This window comes from Solea senegalensis, linkage group LG4 (genome assembly GCF_019176455.1).
Source record: "Solea senegalensis isolate Sse05_10M linkage group LG4, IFAPA_SoseM_1, whole genome shotgun sequence".
In the NCBI taxonomy this organism is placed as follows: Eukaryota; Metazoa; Chordata; class Actinopteri; order Pleuronectiformes; family Soleidae; genus Solea; species Solea senegalensis.
The window spans coordinates 14,730,420-14,750,453 of record NC_058024.1 but is presented as its reverse complement, the minus strand read 5'-3'; the positions used below and the strand labels follow the sequence as shown (position 1 = coordinate 14,750,453).

Below are 20,034 nucleotides of genomic sequence, written 5' to 3'. Positions count from 1 at the left end.
AAATGTATTGCAATGTGTTATTTATCTTTATATATCAAATGATATCATGTAACCAGAGAAGATATTTTTGTCTTATTATGATGGTCACTGTGGTGATAACAGATGAAAGAAATGGCTGACGAAAAACAAGCACTTGTATTACAGACAGCGACAAAACTGAAAACAATTATGGTGTCCAAAGCTGTGTGTGTTGACACGGGTACTATTGAAGGTGGATAAAAAATATTTATTTGTACATATTTTATTTTGAATAGATATGGCCTGGAGTTATATCTGTATTGCAGAGCAGATCCATTGTTTTTTTCTATAGACTTGTTGTGTCGTATAGTGTGTGTATGTGTTTGCATGTTTGTACTTGCATTAGTACCTCTTTACCTGACCTTGTCAGGACCAGTGGTCCTCACGGAGAGCAAAACCTGGTCCTCTTGAGACAGAGCCTTATTTCTGCGGAACTAGTTTCATTTACTGCTTTGATCTGAATTGTGGGTCAGTAAAGGTTAGAAGTAGGTACTGAGTGGTTTTAGTTAAGGTCAGGGATAAGGATTAGGCTGTCCAAATGAATAGAAGTCAATGCAGTGTCCTAAGAAGAATAGCAGATTGGGGGGCCGGGGTATTATTAGAAGGGAAGAGGTGTTTTTATTTTTCATTGTTAGTGCTTATGGACCAGCCTTATGCCAAGGTTATAATACACAATCTTTTTGGTGTTGTATGATGAACAGTATGTCACATTAGGCAATCCAGAGCCATAAATTCATGCTGTGCCATCATGTGACCGACAGACATGTCTAACCAATCATCACGACTGATGATGATGTTAAGTGAAAGAGGGGCTGCACCATACAGCAGGGCCATACGACATGATCCAAAAGCATCTGCAAATTCTGCAAAATGGTCTGTGACATGACTGAACATGATGTAAATGTACTCTACGATTTCACCCCCACCCACCCAATCTTGTCATCTTTATCACCACTTATCAAATTTTTTTGGGAGATGAGAAAAGATAGGCCTCAATATAGATGGCTATCATTTTTTGCCTGTTCTAATTCCAATTGCTCCAAATAGTTGGCAGTGGGCCACAGCCTAATTTGAGCTGTCTCTGTCACAGAAAGCAAAAAGAACACTGTGAAACAGAAACATCAATCCAGTACCCAAAAACTTCAGAGAGGCACTGTGGTTTCTAGAGATTAATAGTGTCAAACATGTTGCTCATTCGAATCAAGCCTTACACAAAACGTCATTTTGGATTTCACGGAAAAACCCAAACACAGATTATGCGACCCATGTATGCATTCAGTCACAGGACCTATGTGCATGTCATGCAAGGAACAGCAGCATTGACCTCTGATGATGAATTGACGTGCATTTGTGTGTGAATTATCCACAGCTGTCTTTTAAAATACAGAGTTACATTTTGATAAATTCACATTTTGATGAACACAATATAAATGACTAAATATTAGATTTAAAAATGCATTTTGTCTCACTTACATGGGACTTTCTCTCATTGAATTACCTCACTGCTAATGATGTGATTATGTGGAAGGAGCATTGCTGCTTTAGGCATTAAAGCTTTATAGGCAAAACCCAACAGTTCCCACAGTGCTCACTTGATGAAAGTTTCCTTTTATAGGATCAATAGTATGGAAAAGCAAATGGCAGGAAACACCTTATCAAAATGTAATCGCTACATCGCATACCCGCTCATCGGCCATCTGCAAGGGCACAGGGTGTGCATAGATAGGCAGATTGGTTAGTGACAGACAGGTACATGAGCCAATCCAAGGGTTGTGAATTAGAATAATTATTGGTTGTGTAATGGTATGGTATACAAACATGGTATACATACATGCTGTATACAAACAAATACAATTAAAAAGGCTGGTGGTGGCTATCCATTGGTCCACTGAAGACAACTTTGTGTGTCTGTTTCTGCCAGCACATGCATACATATACAGCATGTGAATGTGCTAATTCATCTGTATTTCAGTCTGCTCCAGTAGCTTTGGCTTCATCCATAGTTAAATCTATATAAATCAGGCTGTCATTAATGTGAAAGGGTGAATGACATTTATTGACTGTGGCGTAAAACGGGTCAGTGCAACCCAACAGGTCCATGCTTTCTCATATTCAGCACTTAATTACTCTTCATATACAGTACATAATATCTTTTCCCTCAGATTTTCATCTTTTGGCACTTACCCTCACTGACACCATGAAATATTTACATTATAATGTCATAAAGTGGCAACAAAGTTTTTGTTTTTATTTCTATGAAAACAGCTTGAGGAAGCAGTTCTGATAAGAGACAATAGACAAATAAGCATTTGAGTAAATTAAGAAAAAAAAACACTATTAAGTCATTTGTGGTGGTGTCTGGAGAGAGTGAGTGTTAGGGGTTTACAGAAGGAGATGACACAGGAGATCAGAGTGACTAGTCTGTTTCAGGACTGAGCAGAAACAACTGACACCAGTAATCAAAACGAGTCTCAAGTCTGTTGCTCTTTATTGTTAGATCTGTAGGAACATTGCATTAATATGATGTGATTGGACGCTGCCATATTTTCTCCTGTACAACACAGTTATGTCATTTGTCAGACATGACAAATTACATGTCCTGGGAAGACTGAAATGGTGCATGTTAAAATAAATTAATTTGATGCAACTTATCATTGATTGTTAAAATGATTCTGTTTCTTTGGTATCCATTCCTTTATTCAAGGGCATCTGGTATGACAGGAAATGAGTGTGCAGGGAGAGGAGGATTAATAATGGGTTGTTTTAATCTACCAATGTACATGCAGTATAGCCCAACTTATCTGATATTTAGAATTTGTTGCATTAGAATTAGTTGAATTTACACATGCACCATTTAGTGATAGTGAATTTGACCTCTGCATTTAACCCTTCATTTTTTTTCACCAGAAGTGAACACCGAACCTGGGCACCGGCTTTTGTTTTTGTTGATTTCCATGTCCCATGAATGGGCCTTTTATCTTTAAATCAGGCCCTATGTCAGCTCTGTGGAGACCCATATTAGTACAAACACAAGCCAATGAATCTTCCTGCTGTTGAACGCCATCTAGTGGCCAGCCTCTCCCATGCTGGGGCCTGCAAGATGTAGTGACAAGAGAGAGAAGGATAGAGGAGGGAGAAACAGATGGTCGATTAAGTCTCACTGTACTATCACTAGTACATTTGGTGAACATTTAATTTATTTTGCTAGCACATTTTATGCTAAAACAAAGTGCTGCCAAGATGAAAAGGGGATACAAACTACTCAGAAAATCAGAGGCCTGTACTCCCATTTCTCTGAATGAAATACAGAAATTAACATGAAAGCACAGGAAAGTTGAAAAACTAACAGTTCAAAGGTCAATGTAAATTCACAGTATGGGTTGCTTATGTGTGGACACACAAATCCCATTTGATCATTTACAATTTAACTTTTTTTTTACAGGTTAGCGTAATTATTGAACTTATTGGGCCTGGCAATTTAAATATTATACACTGCAGAGTGCCAGTGAATGAGGCACCTTGTTAAATGTCAGTGTAGCAAGTTTTTATTGAATGGTGAAGGTAGCATGTCTGTTGCTTTAAATAAGTACAACTACAAGCTTTGATCCACAAATCAGTTGGAGTATCTTGGTTTGTAGCAGGGATCTCTTCCACCACAGAGCCACGCTGCAGCTAAGGGTGGAATGGGTAACACCACTGCTCTGCTCTGCTCTGCCTCTACGGACCTGCACCAACAACCAGTATGGGGACACTGGGCTGGACTGGGCGAGGAGGCGCACAAATAAAAGACAATAGCACTGCGACTGCGTAAAAAAACAGCAGGAGTGCGAACTATGTATGTATAAAATGTATTTTGTATTTTTGCTGGATGAGGCATTAACAGAACCTTAAGACACAGTTTAAACATCTCCAAAACCTAGTAGTATTCAGTTTTACTACTTGGCCTTAAGACTTCTATTAACAGAGATAGTGTAGGTTTCTTTTTTCTAGTGTTTCAACATTTACGTAAGTCTACTAATTGTCTGGGTTGGACACATAAAAACCATTGTAAAAGAAATATTTAGCCTAAATTGAAAAAATAAAAATAACCACTCATTGAAAGATTGATTATCAAAACAGACTGTAGCTGCAAACACAATAGGGTTTTAACATGTAAAAGAAACATTTTAATACACTTCCTGTTCAGGTGAAATAAGGGCTTTTCGGCTTTATTTCCCCCCTTGTTACACAATAAATAATTGTCTACATCATTGATTAAAGTAAGTGAAATTGGCTACAGCTAACTCCTGAAGATGATCTAGGATGACTGACACAAGGATGGGGAACATACTCGTCCTATCACGAAAAGAACCTGATAACCTGTCCTGAAACGTTTCTATTCGCAACCTAAACAAAACTCTACTGCAAATTGAACACAACTACTAACCTGTGACCTTCCACTCGCACTCGACATTTGAACATTTGACGCTGTAAAACTGGAAAGCTTTTCCTTAACAATGGCCACACTCGACTTACTACGCCACACTGTCAAAAACATGTATTAATGAAAATAAATGCGGACAACAGTAAGGTTAAAAGATTAAATAAAAACTCGCCGATGGACGGCTGAGTTGACAGCTGCCGGAATGAAGACACGTAGTAGGATGGAAAGGTCTGGAAAGCGGGAGGAGAGACAGTCAGATAAGTGACACCGCTTATCCGCTTCGAAGTACGTAATGGGTTGCCAAGTTTGGCTATTATTCTGCAGTACACGTGGGATGGGATTGGCAAAGTATACACAAGTCCCAATGCAAGTCTTACGTACAAATAAAAATACATTATTCAGTCCTGTTCTCTTATGACTGCTAGTACAGATAGTACTTAGTAAGCAGTAGTACTATTACTACTACTACTAATAACAACAACAGAGCATAAAACAATATAAAAACAAGACAAATAAAAATGTTTCATAGTTAACTGTATCCAAGCGTGTGCCTGGAAAACACGTTACAGAAACAAGTTATATGAATACAAATATAAATAACAACAATCAAAAATCGCTATAACAACAACTTAAAAACTTTACATTCACCTTACGTTGTGTACATTGAGTCAAAACGTTGATTAAAACATATATTAACACTTTGTAGAAGGGACTTAAACTAAAAATGCGTCTAAATCAGTGGTTTTCTAGTAAATAAAATATGATTAATAATTAGTCATGAGGAAGGTCAAATACATTCAGTATGTCATTTAAAACTAACATCTGCTTTGCTTTTAATTTGATGGTGATTTGTCGATTCATGAAAAATTTATCCATTGCATTTAACACCTGGAAAAAATGTGATATGTTCAGAAGTGCCACCAAAGCGCGTGTTTTCAGCGGACCTGGCAACCTCCGTACAGGTCTGGAGGGTGGCGACACGACGCTGACTCAAAAATCATGGCGGACGAAGTAGAACAGGTCGGTGCCGCCGCTTTAACTCCTGCTGTTTAAGGCATATGTTTAAACTCTGAACAAACAGCATCGGGCGGTTTTGTCCATGTGCACATTTTAGTGTTTAGTTGTGTGGCTTTGTGTGTTGTTGCGTGTGTTAATAGCCCGAAATTGTACGTCACATCGACTCAGCCACGTTAGCTTGGTTAGCATGTAGTGCTAAACGTGTTTGAGTGGTTGTTTGACATCGAAAACAAACAAACTCGTCTTTAAAATAAAACATACTTATATAGGCAATCCAGGCACACATTCAAAGGTTTTAACTTTAAATTACAAAAAAGAGAAAGTTCACATCACTTCTCTCTGTGTTATGTATGTACATGCTGAAATGAGCTTTGTATGAAATGCTAGCTGCAGATTGGTTCGCCAACATGCTTTTACCACAAAATTAAACATTTCTGTCACATAACTCAGTCCTGACATAAGGTTTAGCTCTTAATGGAACAATATCAGTAAAACCTTTGGTCATCATTCACCCCGTACGTTGTGAGTGTGTTCAGATATTTTATTCAAATCCTTTAGCGATGCAACGATTATTTAAATCTGTGGTTCATCTATTGAGTGTGTGTGCTTTGGTGATCATAAGTGATCACAATAACAGTCACCGAACTCTAGCAGGGAATTTTCATTGCCATATGGATTGGATGTAGCTACAGAAATGGCAGTTTCGTTTTGTTCTTCAGTTTTCTTGTATCTCCGGATTCTCCAGTTTCCTCCCACAGTACAAAATCATGCAGATTTGGGGATTAGGCAAACTGGACGATCTAAATCGACAGTAGGTGTGAGTGTGGAAGGTTGTTTGTCTCTATGTGGCCCTGAGATGGACTGGTGACTTGTCCAGGGTGAACCCCGCCTTTCACCCTACGTCAGCTGGGATTGGCACTAGTGCCCCCCACAGCCCTCACGTGGAGGATAAAGTGGTAGAAGATGAATGAATGAATGAATGAAAGTGTCTTGAATGAATGAAACTGTCTCATGTGTGACACATGTTATTTGTTTGTTTCAGCAACCAACCACCAACACGGTAGAGGAACCACTTGACCTGATCAGACTCAGTCTTGATGAGAGGATCTATGTCAAGATGCGAAACGACAGGGAGCTCCGCGGGCGACTACATGTAAGATGTGCGCACACACTGCCAACAAAGTTTTGAAGTTTCATGTGCGTGATTGTAGAGCAGCAGACTAACAATTTTGAGCAGTGAGCTTGGCCTCCATGTGATGAGCTGTAGAAAGTGTTGAGATTCTCAAGAGATCACTTACATTAATTGAGAATTCACTCCTACCACTTAATCTTTTTGTTTGGGTGTCCAGGCCTATGACCAACACCTTAACATGATCCTGGGTGATGTGGAGGAGACTGTGACTACGGTGGAGATTGATGAGGAGACTTATGAAGAACTCTACAAGGTACAATGTGTTTTCCTTTACTGAAACCCTACAGTCATGCTGCTTCACATATACTCACGAAACTGATTTTCCAGGATCTTGCAGGATGTTAAAACTCCATGGAGACAAAAAAAAAACAAAATCATTCCATCTTCAGGTGAAATTATATTATAATGGTGAATATGTTTTATGGGCAAATTCTACACTGGGTGATTTGCAGTTATAACATCCAGCAGAGTAGTGGCTAGCACTGTTGCCTCACAGCAATAAGGTAACAGGTTCAAATCCCACTTTGTGTGTGTGTGTGTGTGTGTATGTCTATATTGTTTTCTGAAAAAAAACAATTTGATGTAACTTTAGATGGAGGGGTGGGACACAATAAGCATGGTGCTTCTTCCTGCTCCATCTCGAACACATCTACTGTATTGTTTTGAATTAGGATGAAGAATGTGTCTTGATTGTCTTGTATTAATTTTTGTCTAAATATAAGTTAATTCCCCCCCCCACAGAGTTCAATGTACATTTAGAACCACATAATTAGAAAGTAAAGTAAATTATTTGCCTTTTGTTTATTTTTGTCCTTTTTAGTCTACCAAGAGGAACATTCCAATGCTGTTTGTCCGAGGCGATGGCGTGGTCCTTGTAGCTCCGCCTCTAAGAGTGGGCTAACACTGACCATTTGCGGGTGACTGGGCATCGGCTATAGCTGCAAAGGTTTCTCGCACCACCCTTGTTGTGCTGTCATAACAGACTGAAATACAGTGAGGATTAAAGCATCTGTCCCCTGTGGTTCAGACCGTCAGAAACTCACCTGATGTTTATTTTTTATTTTTTGTAGTGGCTAGAAAGATGAAAAACATGGTTTGGCTCAAGGAACAAAACTTGGAGGTGATTTTTTTTAAAAGGGTTAATTGATTGATTAATTTGGGATTGTGATGATATTAGGCCTTCATTCCTCAGGATATTTTATTTGACTGAAATCATAATTCCCACCATTTTGGTTTGTAATTAAAACATTATTGTTAAACTTTTCGAGAGGTCTTGGTTTCCTCTCAATCCCATTGTTTTTAATTACCAGAAACCCATCGTATTTTCATTGGGAAAAAACTACAATCAGAAAAAAAAGTAAATGGGATTAATGTGAATCTTCATTGTGAAATGTATTCTTCGAGTGAAATTTCTGTCTTGTCTCAAAGTAATTGTCTTGCAGTTGCTCCAAACTGAAGATATGTGAATATTTGGGACATTCTCTGAGTTTCTGTTGAGTGTTTTCTCTTCTTTTTTTATATAAATATAGATATAATTTTTTTGTCTTGTGTTGGATTTGGGGTACATCATGCTTACATGTGCAAACATGGATATGTATCATTTTGTTTTGGTAAATTTGAATAAAATAGGAGATTTGAAACAATAATTGACTCTTGAGTTTTGTGAAAAGTAACTTAAATCTCATTTACAATTTATTCTAGAATTAGCAAACTAGGCAATCAACTGATTTTACTGTATTATTGTGCATCTATGTGTATCACAACACAATGCACAAGCTCTATTCGTTAAAACTAGAAGTGACTAAGTACACTCACACCTTCCGCCCTATGTCAGCTGGGATTGGCACCAGTGACCCTCATGTGGAGGATAAAGTGGTAAAAGATGAATGAGTGAGTATCCCAGCAGGTTTAACCAGCTGTGGTTTTGTAGTGTTCAAACTGTATTGTATGTTAAACTGTAATATAATAATTACATAAATACTGTATGTATACCAAAGTACAAAGTACACCATTTCCCTGTAAATGTAATGATATATAGAACAAGTACCACAAAATTACATTTACAAATTCTTGAATTAACAGCATAAGTATGTTGCACTAAACACTTGTATTTCAATATTTTAACCACATGATGGCAGCATAGATCTAGTCATTTACAAATGCCTGTAGTTGATGGTAATATTACATTAGTGGGATTGCTGCAACAGCAACAGAAATACACTGAGGACGTGAGGAGAGTATACTTTACCACGTCACTGTTTCATGTCATGACAATTTGAAGATCTGAGGAAGGTTCATTTGTAAACACTCTGCCTACTGTGGAGTGTTCTTCTCTCAATAACTTTGATGTCTTTGTGCATGGCTCAACCGACCACAGTGTGTCATGTCCAGCATCCATCTCCCTGCAAAGTTTTCCAAACAAGAAACAGTCACGTTTAAAAAAAGGCATAAAATGCTTAATTATCTTCCCACTCCACCACTGAACCACAGCCACAGTAGCATCTTCTCTTTCGCCTCTCACTGATGTACAAAGTTCCAGCTCAGCTCAGCCTCAGTCATGAAAGCATCCAGCAGTGTAAATATTTCCTCACCCATTGCCGTACTAATAAGGCATCATTTTATAATTTTTGCTTACTATTTCACAGATTTCCATGAGCAGGTGAAGTGGTGAGGGCAGCATTGCACCTCCCGATGTACAGCCGGCCAAAAATTATCAAAAGAAGAAGAAGAACATGGTGAGAAAGCTTGTGAACTGAGGCATTTCAGAACAATGATGATCCATAATAAAAAAAAAATCACTGTCTGACTGCCTTGAAGAGAGTCTTTGCATCTATTGAATTATGATAGATAAGACTGTCTGCCTGTCAATAAAACAGAGCTTCTTTCACTGTCAGTTGTCTGCAATGCTCAGCACATTAAAGCATTGTCCTTAAGAGTACATAGACAGGCCTGTCCTTCCCACCAGTCCAAAAAACAAATGACTACATGCTTCACATGCCTTCACACTTGTGTCAGAAATATTTTCTAATCACCGCAGCTCTGATATGATGAGGCCACATGGCTTTGTGTTCACACTCTAAAAATGACTCTGATGTGGCCGAAGTTATTTAAATCTGCCTCTGTCTTTTTTCCTCCAGCCCGAAACAGGAACAGAATTCCCTGGTCGTGTCATTCATGGACTAGAGACTGAAGGGTTTGCTTTCATATTCAAATGCAGACCTTCTGCACTTGCACCTGTATTTAGACACATTGTTTGGAAAGTATGGATCACATTCTACATGACAGTATTAATTCTGCATTGGTACGTGTGTATTTTTGAAGACGTTGAATATTTTTGGTGTTGGCTCTAATGCAGAGAATAAGACCTCAAGATCAGCGGTAAGATACAGTAGTACTGTTTTCACATGCGCAACATACACTTTCTCCAGCAGTAGAACCAGAATTTGAGATAATATAGGAATACAACAAATGGATGGACTGAGATATAGATATATCTATAGACATAGATATAGATATTTCTTATCCCACGCAGGTCTTGGTATAAGCAGCGGTGATCACATGTCATAACTTCTACAATGCCTTTCTGGCAGGTGTCCTTTTTCACACGGTAAAACCCTTCCATAAGGGCAAGGATGTGGTGACATGTTTGGTCTTTAATCACCCCAAAATGGCTTATGCCACTGGCTCTGCTCTGCAGAGCGACATCTGGCCATTAACCACCTCGAACCCAATCATACAGCCTTATGCTTCTTCATGGCCTCTCCACTCTTCCAAGAAATATTCTCTGGTGCTGCCGTCCCTGCACACAAAGCAATTACAGCCCAGAGTGGTTCTTGTTTCTGTTCCCCTAATGATGAAATGACCTGCCAAATGCTACTGGAGCAGGTGCCTGTCTCTCACTGCATCCTCTTGAAGACTCATCTTGTCGAAGTGCACCTCCTCTGCTTACACCTCATCATCATTTTCAAGATTGTCCTGCAACATTCCATGTGGAAAGCAAATAAATTACAAATAAAAACAGGAAAAAACGACACAGATGATAGCAAGTAAATAATATGTAGCAAACATAAGTGGACAGGAAGGACAGGAAAAATTCAAGGAACAAACATACATTCATAGTGCTCCAGGACTGTGTGAAAAGGTTTTTAAGTGAGTAAACAAGGGCAACTTATGTTGTTTTTTTTTTGTTTTTGTGTTTTTCTCTGCTTTTCAATAGCCAGACTTCATGTTAGGGCAATTTGAAATTGATCTGTAGAAAAAAACATATGGACATCCTCTGATGAATTGCCAACACAGCATCCAGGTGTATACAGTGTTGATCTCTTTTGATTTCCAGCTAATGCGTAATGTTTTGAAATAGTATGAAAGGCATCCCCAGTAATGAATCTTATGGTCATGGAAAAATACAGCAATAAGCTTAAGAATAAACAGGTGGTAAGTCTAGTATACATTTCCACTCAGGCTTTGAAAGAGCCTATAAGTTGTTGAAATGATAAGGCCTGTTGGTTTCTATGTTAACTGCAACATTGGTTAAGTCTGATTTAATTAAAATGCCAAGCAGATTGTGCTATTTCATATTTTATATATATTTTAAGGTGGCATTGAATACATTATGCTACCATCAAGGTCTTCTTCGATAAAGTGTCTGCAAATTTGTAATTGATATCATTATGGAACTGAATATTATTGACATTTTGTATTCTCTGTGATGTTTACATCAACTATTACACCTCTCTCCATGCAATTAGAGTTGTTCTCACCTTGTCTGCAAGGGTTTTCTTTAGGTATTCCAGATTCCTCCCACCATTCCTAATGGAGCATGGATACCCGGCTTCTATCTTCTGGATAAGTAACAATAACTCTTGCCATTGTGACGGATTCTGGCTGCAGGATCCAGATCCAGTTTCCAGGAAAACAAAATCAAACAGTTGTTGACAGAGAATGACAAACACTGTATTTACTACAACACTGTTGATAAGGTGCAGGTGAGCCCAGGTAACAAACAGCCAGGAAACAAAAGACACACATCACACCTTGTGATTGGCATTAACTGAACTATGCAGTGGATTATAAGTTAAGTGCGGTGGAGCAAACAAAAGTCACATGATGTATGTAAGTCAGATAAGGTAAAAATCTTTGGAAAAACACTAAACATCCGCAGCGATTGGCAGATTTGACTTCCAATATCTAGACTTTTGTCTTTATTACCTAAAGTTGGTAATAATCTCTGGTACCACACCAATACCCCCCGGCTTCTTTCTAAACATTCAGTCATTCTATTCTATGACTTTTTTGTGTAATTTTGGACGACATACTATACTATGACTTTTTTGAGTAATTTTGGATGACATATTATACTATGACTTTTTTGAATGATTTTGGATTACATACTATAGTATGATATTTTTTTCTCATTTTGGACGACATACTATACTATGATGTTTTTGAGTGATTTTGGACCTACATAATTATACTATGACTTTTTGAGAGAATTTGACCTATTATACTATGTAATTTCCCATTTTGGATGGATATACCATATTTGCGACTTTTTATGGATTTTGGGAATCACATACTACTCCCATGACACTTTTGTCTCCATTTTGACTACATAATTATTCTATGACTTTTTTGTCTCATTTTGGACAAATATACTATACTTAAGGATGTAGTTTTGGAGTGATTTTGGACAACATACTTAACTAAGTGACTTTTTTTTTGAGTGATTTTTGACTACATACTCATACTATGACTCTTTTTCAGCCCATTTGGAATTACACTATACTATGATGTTTTGATGATTTTGGACATACTATACTATGACTTTTGTCTCACTACATACTATTCTTTGGTGATTTTGGACAACATACTATACTATGACTTTTTGAGTGATTTTGGACGACATACTATTCTATGACTTTTTTGTCTAATTTTGGACGACATACTATACTATGACTTTTTTGAGTCATTTTGGATGACATATTATAATGACTTTTTTGAGTGATTTTGGACGACATACTATGACTTTTTTGAGTGATTCTGGATTACATACTATACTATGATATTTTTTTTCTCATTTTGGACGACATACTATATTAAGACTTTTTTTAGTGATTTTGGACAACATACTATACTATGACATTTTTGTCTCATTTTGGACGACATACTATACTATGATGTTTTTGAGTGATTTTGGACGACATACTATACTATGACTTTTTGAGTGATTTTGGACAACATGCTATATTATGACTTTTTTGACTCAATTTGAACAACATACTATACTATGACTTTTTTGTCTCATTTTGGACAACATACTATACTATGACTTTTTTGAGTGATTTTTTACGACATACTATACTATGATTTTTGTCTCATTTTGGACGACATACTTTTCTATGACTTGTTGGTTATTTTGGACGACATACTATACTATCACATTTTTGTGTGATTTTGGACGACATACTAACGTATGAATTTTTGGTGACTTTTTTGATGACATACTAAATTAAAAAATCTGAAGACCAAACTAGTTGGAAAGAAAGCTTCCAGATTTATTTTACCAAACAAACATAAGTTACATTTACACAAATCTGTCATGTCATTTGACTTGCGACTCATTTCTAATTGTCTATATATTGTAAATGATTGTGATAACCAGTATATCTGACTGACTGATTTCCTCATCTAGCTCTGATGTAAATGAGACCAGTCTATGTTTATTCATTTGTACATACAGATAAATAAAGACTGTAGAATATTATCAGGATATGAAATTGGTGTTCAGCAGGCTGGACAATGAACTTCAGACTGTTTGGCAGTGAACTTCATCATCACCACCACCATCATCATCACATGGATTGATATAACGGCAGTAACTATATTATTATTTGAAACAGTATGATATGTTTTTATCAGTAAATTTACTGTGATGAATTCCAGAGAAACATGTTTTTGTACATTCACTTTATTGCAAGGTTTTTTTTCAAAGCAAGCGTATTGTACGTCTCTCTTTTATGTATATAATTTGCATAGTTCAAGCAGTTTAGTCTATTTTCACCCATAGAAGCAACGGTTACATGTAATAGTAGGATATATTGTATCTAAAATCCAAATTAGTATATACACGGGCCAATGTATACAATGTATATATTATTTATTTTCAACATCCACAAATGCTACATCTAGTACCAAATATTGGACACCACCTTTTGGCTGTCATTTCTTTATGTGTCAGATTCCAATTAATCCAAAAATATCTATATTCTGCTCCTTCAAATGACCCTCAAGTGCTATAAAAGAAAAACAAAGTCTTGCTTGTGAAAAAATGTTACACATTAGATATTTGAGTGTAAAAATTGAACAACTTGTCACTGAATAATCATGCATCTAAAAAAATATGTACTGCCTCCCTTTCTTACAAAACTCAAAACAAGGAAAAATAAAGGTTTTCTCAACTTCCTTGATTTTATTTTTATTTTTTTGCATATAAAAAATCAATTTATGTAATTTTGTAATATACTTTCTCTGAATTTGAGTATGGACATACAATACCTTTCAATGAAGACAGGTCACTTTAACATGTTAGGGCAAAAGAGCATGATGTACATGTACATGACAAAGGTTAGGTATGTGTTTGCAGGGTCACACAGGTCATATCATGGGGAATGACGACTTATGACAAAAGGTCTCTTTTAGTCATCTGAAATTAATAAATTACTTTATAACAACTGAATTTCAATGTCTTTTTTGTAAGACAGATATGTAAGGTTTAAACACAGAGGTTTGTAGAATGTGTTTTTTCTTAATTTTGTTTTAATAAAACAAAATTAAGATGGGGTAGGATGGGTTCAGATGGGTTAAGATGGATAGATGGGTAGGAAAGATCAGATGTAGGGTTTTATTGTTTTTTGAATATTAATTATGGAATTGTTGAACAATAAAAACATCAAATGTCTTTCCTATCCCAGCTTTCATGCAAAATAGCAGTTAACAGTGTTTCTAGGAAGGGGGAGCTGAATTGTGATACTTCTTTAACCTATATCACGTTATCAAGTTCATCCATGATTATTTAATACTGTGAACATCACTAATTGCGTTTTCTCCAGATTTAAACACCATTGTAAGTCTTGTCGACAATAAGTCCATTCATTATAACATATAAAACACATATTTCAGAGTTTTGGCACAGCATGATGGGATGGAATGTTAGTGGAATATGCTACATGACAGTATTTACCAGTATATTGACTATTTCCGCACAAATACATCTCAAGTTCTTATGTCCTCTTTACACAGACCAGCTTTTTTACTCTTCTAAGGTCACTTCTATTATCACTTTCCACATACACTATACCATTTATAAACATACATATATCCAGTATACTTAACAGCATAGCCAGTCACTGTGTATTTTCTTGAGCATTTTGATGGACTTACTCAATATGATGCTAAATGTGAAAGGATTTAATCAAAGCCGGATTGCACACAGTGGCTGGTAGTGAGGTGATGGGATTTCAAGATGAATTACATTCATATAACTGGTCTACATCAGAGCTTCATGCCCAATGCCAACGTTTTGTGCCAAAGCAGTTCAGAACTGTGTAACGCAGAGGGATTTTGTGGAGGTCAGAGTTTTACAAGTAGCCTCAAAAGTGCTGTACCTCTGTCAACGGTTAAAAGGTCCTATTTCACAATGTTGAAGCAGAAGAAAAAGAAAGATAGCAAAACTGCTGAACTGCTTTTTTGGAAGGGGTTGCGACCCAAGAAAAAAGAAAAATCTTAAAAGAAAAATAACATATGTAGAGTGTCAGACTTGCCTTTGCAGCAAGAAGAACCAGAGTTCACGACCTGGTCGGAACAAGGGAGTTTGCTTCCTCCCACAGTCCAAAAACATGCAATATGGGGATTCTAGGTAAATTGGACACACTACATTGACTGTAGGTGTGATTGTGAGAGCGGTAGAAGATGTATGGTAGGGTGCCAGAGACTGTGTTGCTCCCTGCTCTTTCCTGAAGTCAGTATAGTTACTGCTAATCCACTGCTGGTGTTTTTATTTTAATGCTTTAGTTGTGATATTTAGGGAGACCATGTGGTTGAACAGAAACACAGCAAGTGTGCTTGTGTTAGTGTGAGTTAAAATGAGCTAATTTCAGTGAAAAAATAAATAAATAAATCTGGGTTTCAGCCTGAACAATGTAACTGGTACGTTGTTCAGAGAGTGAAGTCAACTCAGCACAGACTCAAGCAAGATTTTTTTTTTGTTTTTGTTTTACTTTTACAGAGCAAGCATCACTGTGCACACTGTTATGATCTTCCTACAGCTGTTGTGGGTTAAGTTCAAGTCAGTCTTCGTAAAGGTCATCAAATATAACAGTTATTAGGACCCAAATGCATGTGCAAACTCAAACAGCCAATGTACAGGAAGCTTCATTGTGTGTATATTAGAGACTTCACTCTCTGATCTTACCAGTCCTTGAGTAAAGAAAATCTCAAGAAGGACAGCAGATATTGGAGAGGTAGAGGATTAATGTTAAGAAAATTAATATTTGTGTTATCCTGATACTGATTATGATATGGTATTCTGATGTAAAACATAGCTAGCAGCATCGTAAGATTGAATGTGGTTTATGTAACGTTCACCTTTAGTTCAGCAAACTGCTTAATTTGTTTGCTCGGTGTGAACAATAGGAAATGCATGGAAGAGAAACATGATCCAGGCGACACTGTGTTTGGCCCATTGAAATGCACTGTATCTAATGCTAACGGTTGCAACGCAGAGAAGCTGAATATGGTGGGATTAACGTAGGAGAGTTGTAGGGAAAATAGGCATCACAGTGAGTTCAGATGGACAGTCCTTGGATTTTTTTTTCTACAAAGGATGAGAGGCCTTTTGTTTATTTTTGAAAGTGTCAGTATATACTGTATCCTCAGTCAAGTACTGAGCCACACTCAGCTTCAATCCACTGGTGGTGTAGAAGATTATTAGAAGTAATAATGTCTCTTTTGGCTTTTAGTGTCCAGATTTTGTGAGACTCTTAAGGACATTAATGTGATGTCATCCCAGACTCTGTCACCTCTCATCTTCAACGTGGACCTTTCACATGCAACCTGTAGAAGGGCTTGAAATATCAGTCCTTTACTTACATTTTTCCACTTTAAGTGTAAAACACCACATCATCAGAAGTCATCAGTAATCTCTACTTTGTCAAACATGTCCTGAGCTAAAATATGTAGAACTATTACACAACTTGAAGCTGGTAAGGGATTGCAGCCTTTCTTTGTGTCACTGGAGACACAGCGATGCAGGCTGCCTCGGGTTGGATGGATCAGATGTTGAGAGAGTGGGCGTTATCGTCTTTACAGCTTCACTCTGGGATTTATATTTGCTTTATCCTCCAAACAACCTCCTTTGACAGATCTCCTTGCTTGGTTGTATCAGTTTATAGGTGCTAAAAAAATAAAAGTAATTTGTGTGTGGTCATCTCCATTGTTCATTTTGTACAGTAAATCCTCAGAAAGATGCTCCATCAAAAATGACAGCAGCCAGGGCTTGAGCTACAGGGGAAAAAAAGAGGAAAAGACAAACAGGGTAAGAGATACAAAGATCTTTTTTTAGATTACCATCATTTGACACTAAATACTTTGTTTACTAACTGTTTTGGGAAATAAGTACAATTATAATGTCATTGAAAGAGTAAAACATTGTTTAATCAACTCATGTGACACAACAGTTATGTAGTGTATGGTACAGTATCTCCATGACAACGACTAATTTCAACGACTAACAACTAATATTCCTTGATGTCAGTGTTCTTGAGCAGATAGAGTTCAGTTGTGATGTGGAGCACAAGTTACAATCTTGAGAATGGAAGGATTTTCTTTCACGTTTTAATCAAGCTTTACATTACAATTAATTTCAAATAATAATAAAAAACATGGTAGTTAAGGGTTTTGTAAGTGTGGTTGTCTAGAACCAGCAGGAGAGTAGCATGTTCGATGCTTTATCCTGCAGTTAAACAACCCCTTTTGGCTGGAAACTGAAGCTTGTATTACTTTGTAAATTCATCTCTCTGTGATGCCACTGTGATGTAAAATCTGTGATTTTACATATTGTCACACAGATGTTGATTCACTGTGTTCTTCATTGTTTAAATTATATTTTTTGTGTGTAAAAGCAAACTTAAGTGGCAAACATCTTCCTAAGACAGTGTAAACTTAAGGTTCTACTTGAAGCTCTTACTTACTTCTAGCTCGTATTTGTACCCAAATGTTTAAATGCACGTTTAAATCGCTTTGGATAAAAGCGTCTGCTAAATGACATGTAATGTAATGTAATGTAATGTGGTGTAGATTGTATTAGAGTTTTTTAAGTTTAAAAAAAAATGTTTTTTGTTTTTTTGGTGTCCCTATTTGCACCCATGTTTTCATTGGGCACATGTCTGCCTAATGTCTCATGCTAGTCAGCTGCGTGTAAGACCCTGACATGTCAGCATCTCATACAAGCACAATCCAAAAAGTGAAGTATTCATTTCATCGATTAAAACTAACAGGTTTTCTCAGACTCAACTTATAAATATAAAACCTTTACCAACTTTACATAAAGTATCATAAAAACATCAGTAGATAAAATCAGGAGAACTGTGAGGAGTGGGTCTTAAAAGGATGAGGAAAGAAGGGGACTGGGGATTTTACGTGCTGTGGTGAACGCAGACTCACCTTGTCAGACTTACACCTTCATGATGTGGGCTGAGGTGGGGAAATCAGCAGAGGAAGGGGGAGGGGCCAGGCTGGTCGGGGATGTGGGGGGACTGGGGGCACACTGGGCTGGAATGAGGTGCAGGAGGGTGGAAGGAGGGAACAGAGGGAACGTGTTAAGCAATACAAGGAGTGAGCAAATCAATGGGAGGAGGTAGAGGGACAGTAGGAGGAGGGACTGTGCTCTCTGACTGTCCTCCCTACGTCATTTATCCAAATACATGCCCAGATTTGGATTAACCATCTTATGTTTTCAAAGTAACTTACCCAACACTGTTTTTTTTACCATGTGTAAAATTATTTTGACTAAAAACTGATCATTTCATTGTTATCAACCCAATGCTACATGCTATATTGACCTTTTATTATCCTGTGGCAACTAGAAATGTTTGCATCATATTTCTATTCAACCAGTAGATGTTGATGTTAATACATGTATTTGTTTTCAATATTTTTTTTTTGTGTACCAGTGTTAGGTCATGTTTTTTTTTCTTTGTCTGTCTTTTTAACCAGTCGTGCGGAATTGCAGGAAGGGGTTAGTTTTGTTTTCTAATATCCAAAGGTTTAATAGTTTTCATGGTCTCCAATGTCTTCCCCTGTTAACACTTTACTCTTCTTCATATTTTTCAGTTACCTGGGATTTATATTAGTCACATAATTGCTGTAGTAATCAAAAACATATGACATTCATGTTGTGGTCACCAAAGCATGTGAGACAAAACACTGAAGTTAAAGCAAACTAAAAGTTTGTATGAATGTCCTGCTGTTTTGGTCGTTATTTGTCTATACTTCATAACATATGGTATAATTGTGAATTAAGTGCTTGTTGTATGAAGGTATGGATCAGATATAACAGAAGAAAAAGTGATCATAGTTGGTGCAGAAGGTGATTCATTATTTGTTCAAACAAATGTATGAATAAAGTAAATACTGCCACTTGTCCTGCACTATTGTGATCAGGATGAGATGTTACTAGCAAAGGGTTAGTGACACGTTAGTGTGAAAGTCATGGCAGCCAAGTGGAGATTGTCCTCACCAGAGAGAATGCGGCTGCGACGAGAGGCCTCAGCAGCCAAAGTGCAGGAGATCTCAATCAGCTTTTCCTGCTCCTCCAACTGCTGCTGGGAGCTGACTGGAGCTCCACCCTCCACTGGTCCATCCAGAAGAGGAACCATATTCTGCAAACTGAGAGGAGGGGGTTTGTTAACTAGACAACATGAGGCTGTTGAGCTGATGTTATTTTCAATCTGTTTGCTGAACGCAGGTCTTATTGTACCATATTTCTACCATACAGTAATTCAAAACTCAATTTTCAATTTGTATTTGTTGTTTTTATTTGTTGTTGATCCCAATATGTACTTTTGTTTTGTCCACAAACACAGTGTAGCATAGATGTGACAGATATATAAGAAAGAGAGGGTTGAGCACTGTGCTGAGTCAAAACCCACTTTGATTTGGCAATGAGGGTCTTGATCCGCTCCAGTTTCTTCTGCTTCTCCTTCTGCTCCTCAGGGCTCAGAGGTGTGTTATCCTCTACCTCTAGGTGGCGCTCTGGGATCACAACCTTGTCAGGAGCCATGAGCTACAACAAGGACAACGCACATCAATAAACATGAGTCCATACATG

At 37.3% G+C, this 20,034-nt stretch overlaps 2 protein-coding genes and 1 long non-coding RNA gene across 13 annotated transcripts in view; 1 reads left to right on the top strand and 2 right to left on the bottom strand.

Moving 5' to 3' along the window:
* Positions 1-2,489: 2,489 nt before the first annotated feature.
* Positions 2,490-4,713, bottom strand: LOC122768474. The gene is made up of 2 exons (XR_006360305.1): positions 4,445-4,713; positions 2,490-3,111 (listed from the first exon to the last, which is right to left on the bottom strand). It is a non-coding gene; the product is annotated as an uncharacterized LOC122768474 (long non-coding RNA).
* Positions 4,714-5,405: 692 nt separating this feature from the next.
* Positions 5,406-8,296, top strand: lsm3 (LSM3 homolog, U6 small nuclear RNA and mRNA degradation associated). Its single transcript, XM_044023153.1, has 4 exons — positions 5,406-5,461; positions 6,501-6,611; positions 6,808-6,903; positions 7,471-8,296. Exons 1-4 carry the CDS (start codon positions 5,441-5,443, stop codon positions 7,549-7,551), a joined length of 309 nt encoding a protein of 102 aa, XP_043879088.1. The 5' UTR covers positions 5,406-5,440; the 3' UTR covers positions 7,552-8,296.
* A 7,260-nt stretch (positions 8,297-15,556) lies between these two features.
* Positions 15,557-20,034, bottom strand: part of plekha6 (pleckstrin homology domain containing, family A member 6) — a 54,190-nt gene continuing 49,712 nt past the window's right edge. For 10 of the 11 annotated variants that reach the window (XM_044023570.1, XM_044023573.1, XM_044023565.1 and 7 more), the window contains 4 exons: positions 19,856-19,989; positions 19,444-19,592; positions 18,369-18,476; positions 15,557-17,207 (listed from right to left, as the gene is read on the bottom strand). In XM_044023570.1, the coding sequence (XP_043879505.1) occupies positions 18,379-18,476; positions 19,444-19,592; positions 19,856-19,989 (381 nt within the window). In that variant the 3' untranslated portion in view covers positions 15,557-17,207; positions 18,369-18,378. The remainder of the gene's footprint in view (positions 17,208-18,368; positions 18,477-19,443; positions 19,593-19,855; positions 19,990-20,034) is intronic. The other variant, XM_044023567.1, reaches the window with a different exon arrangement.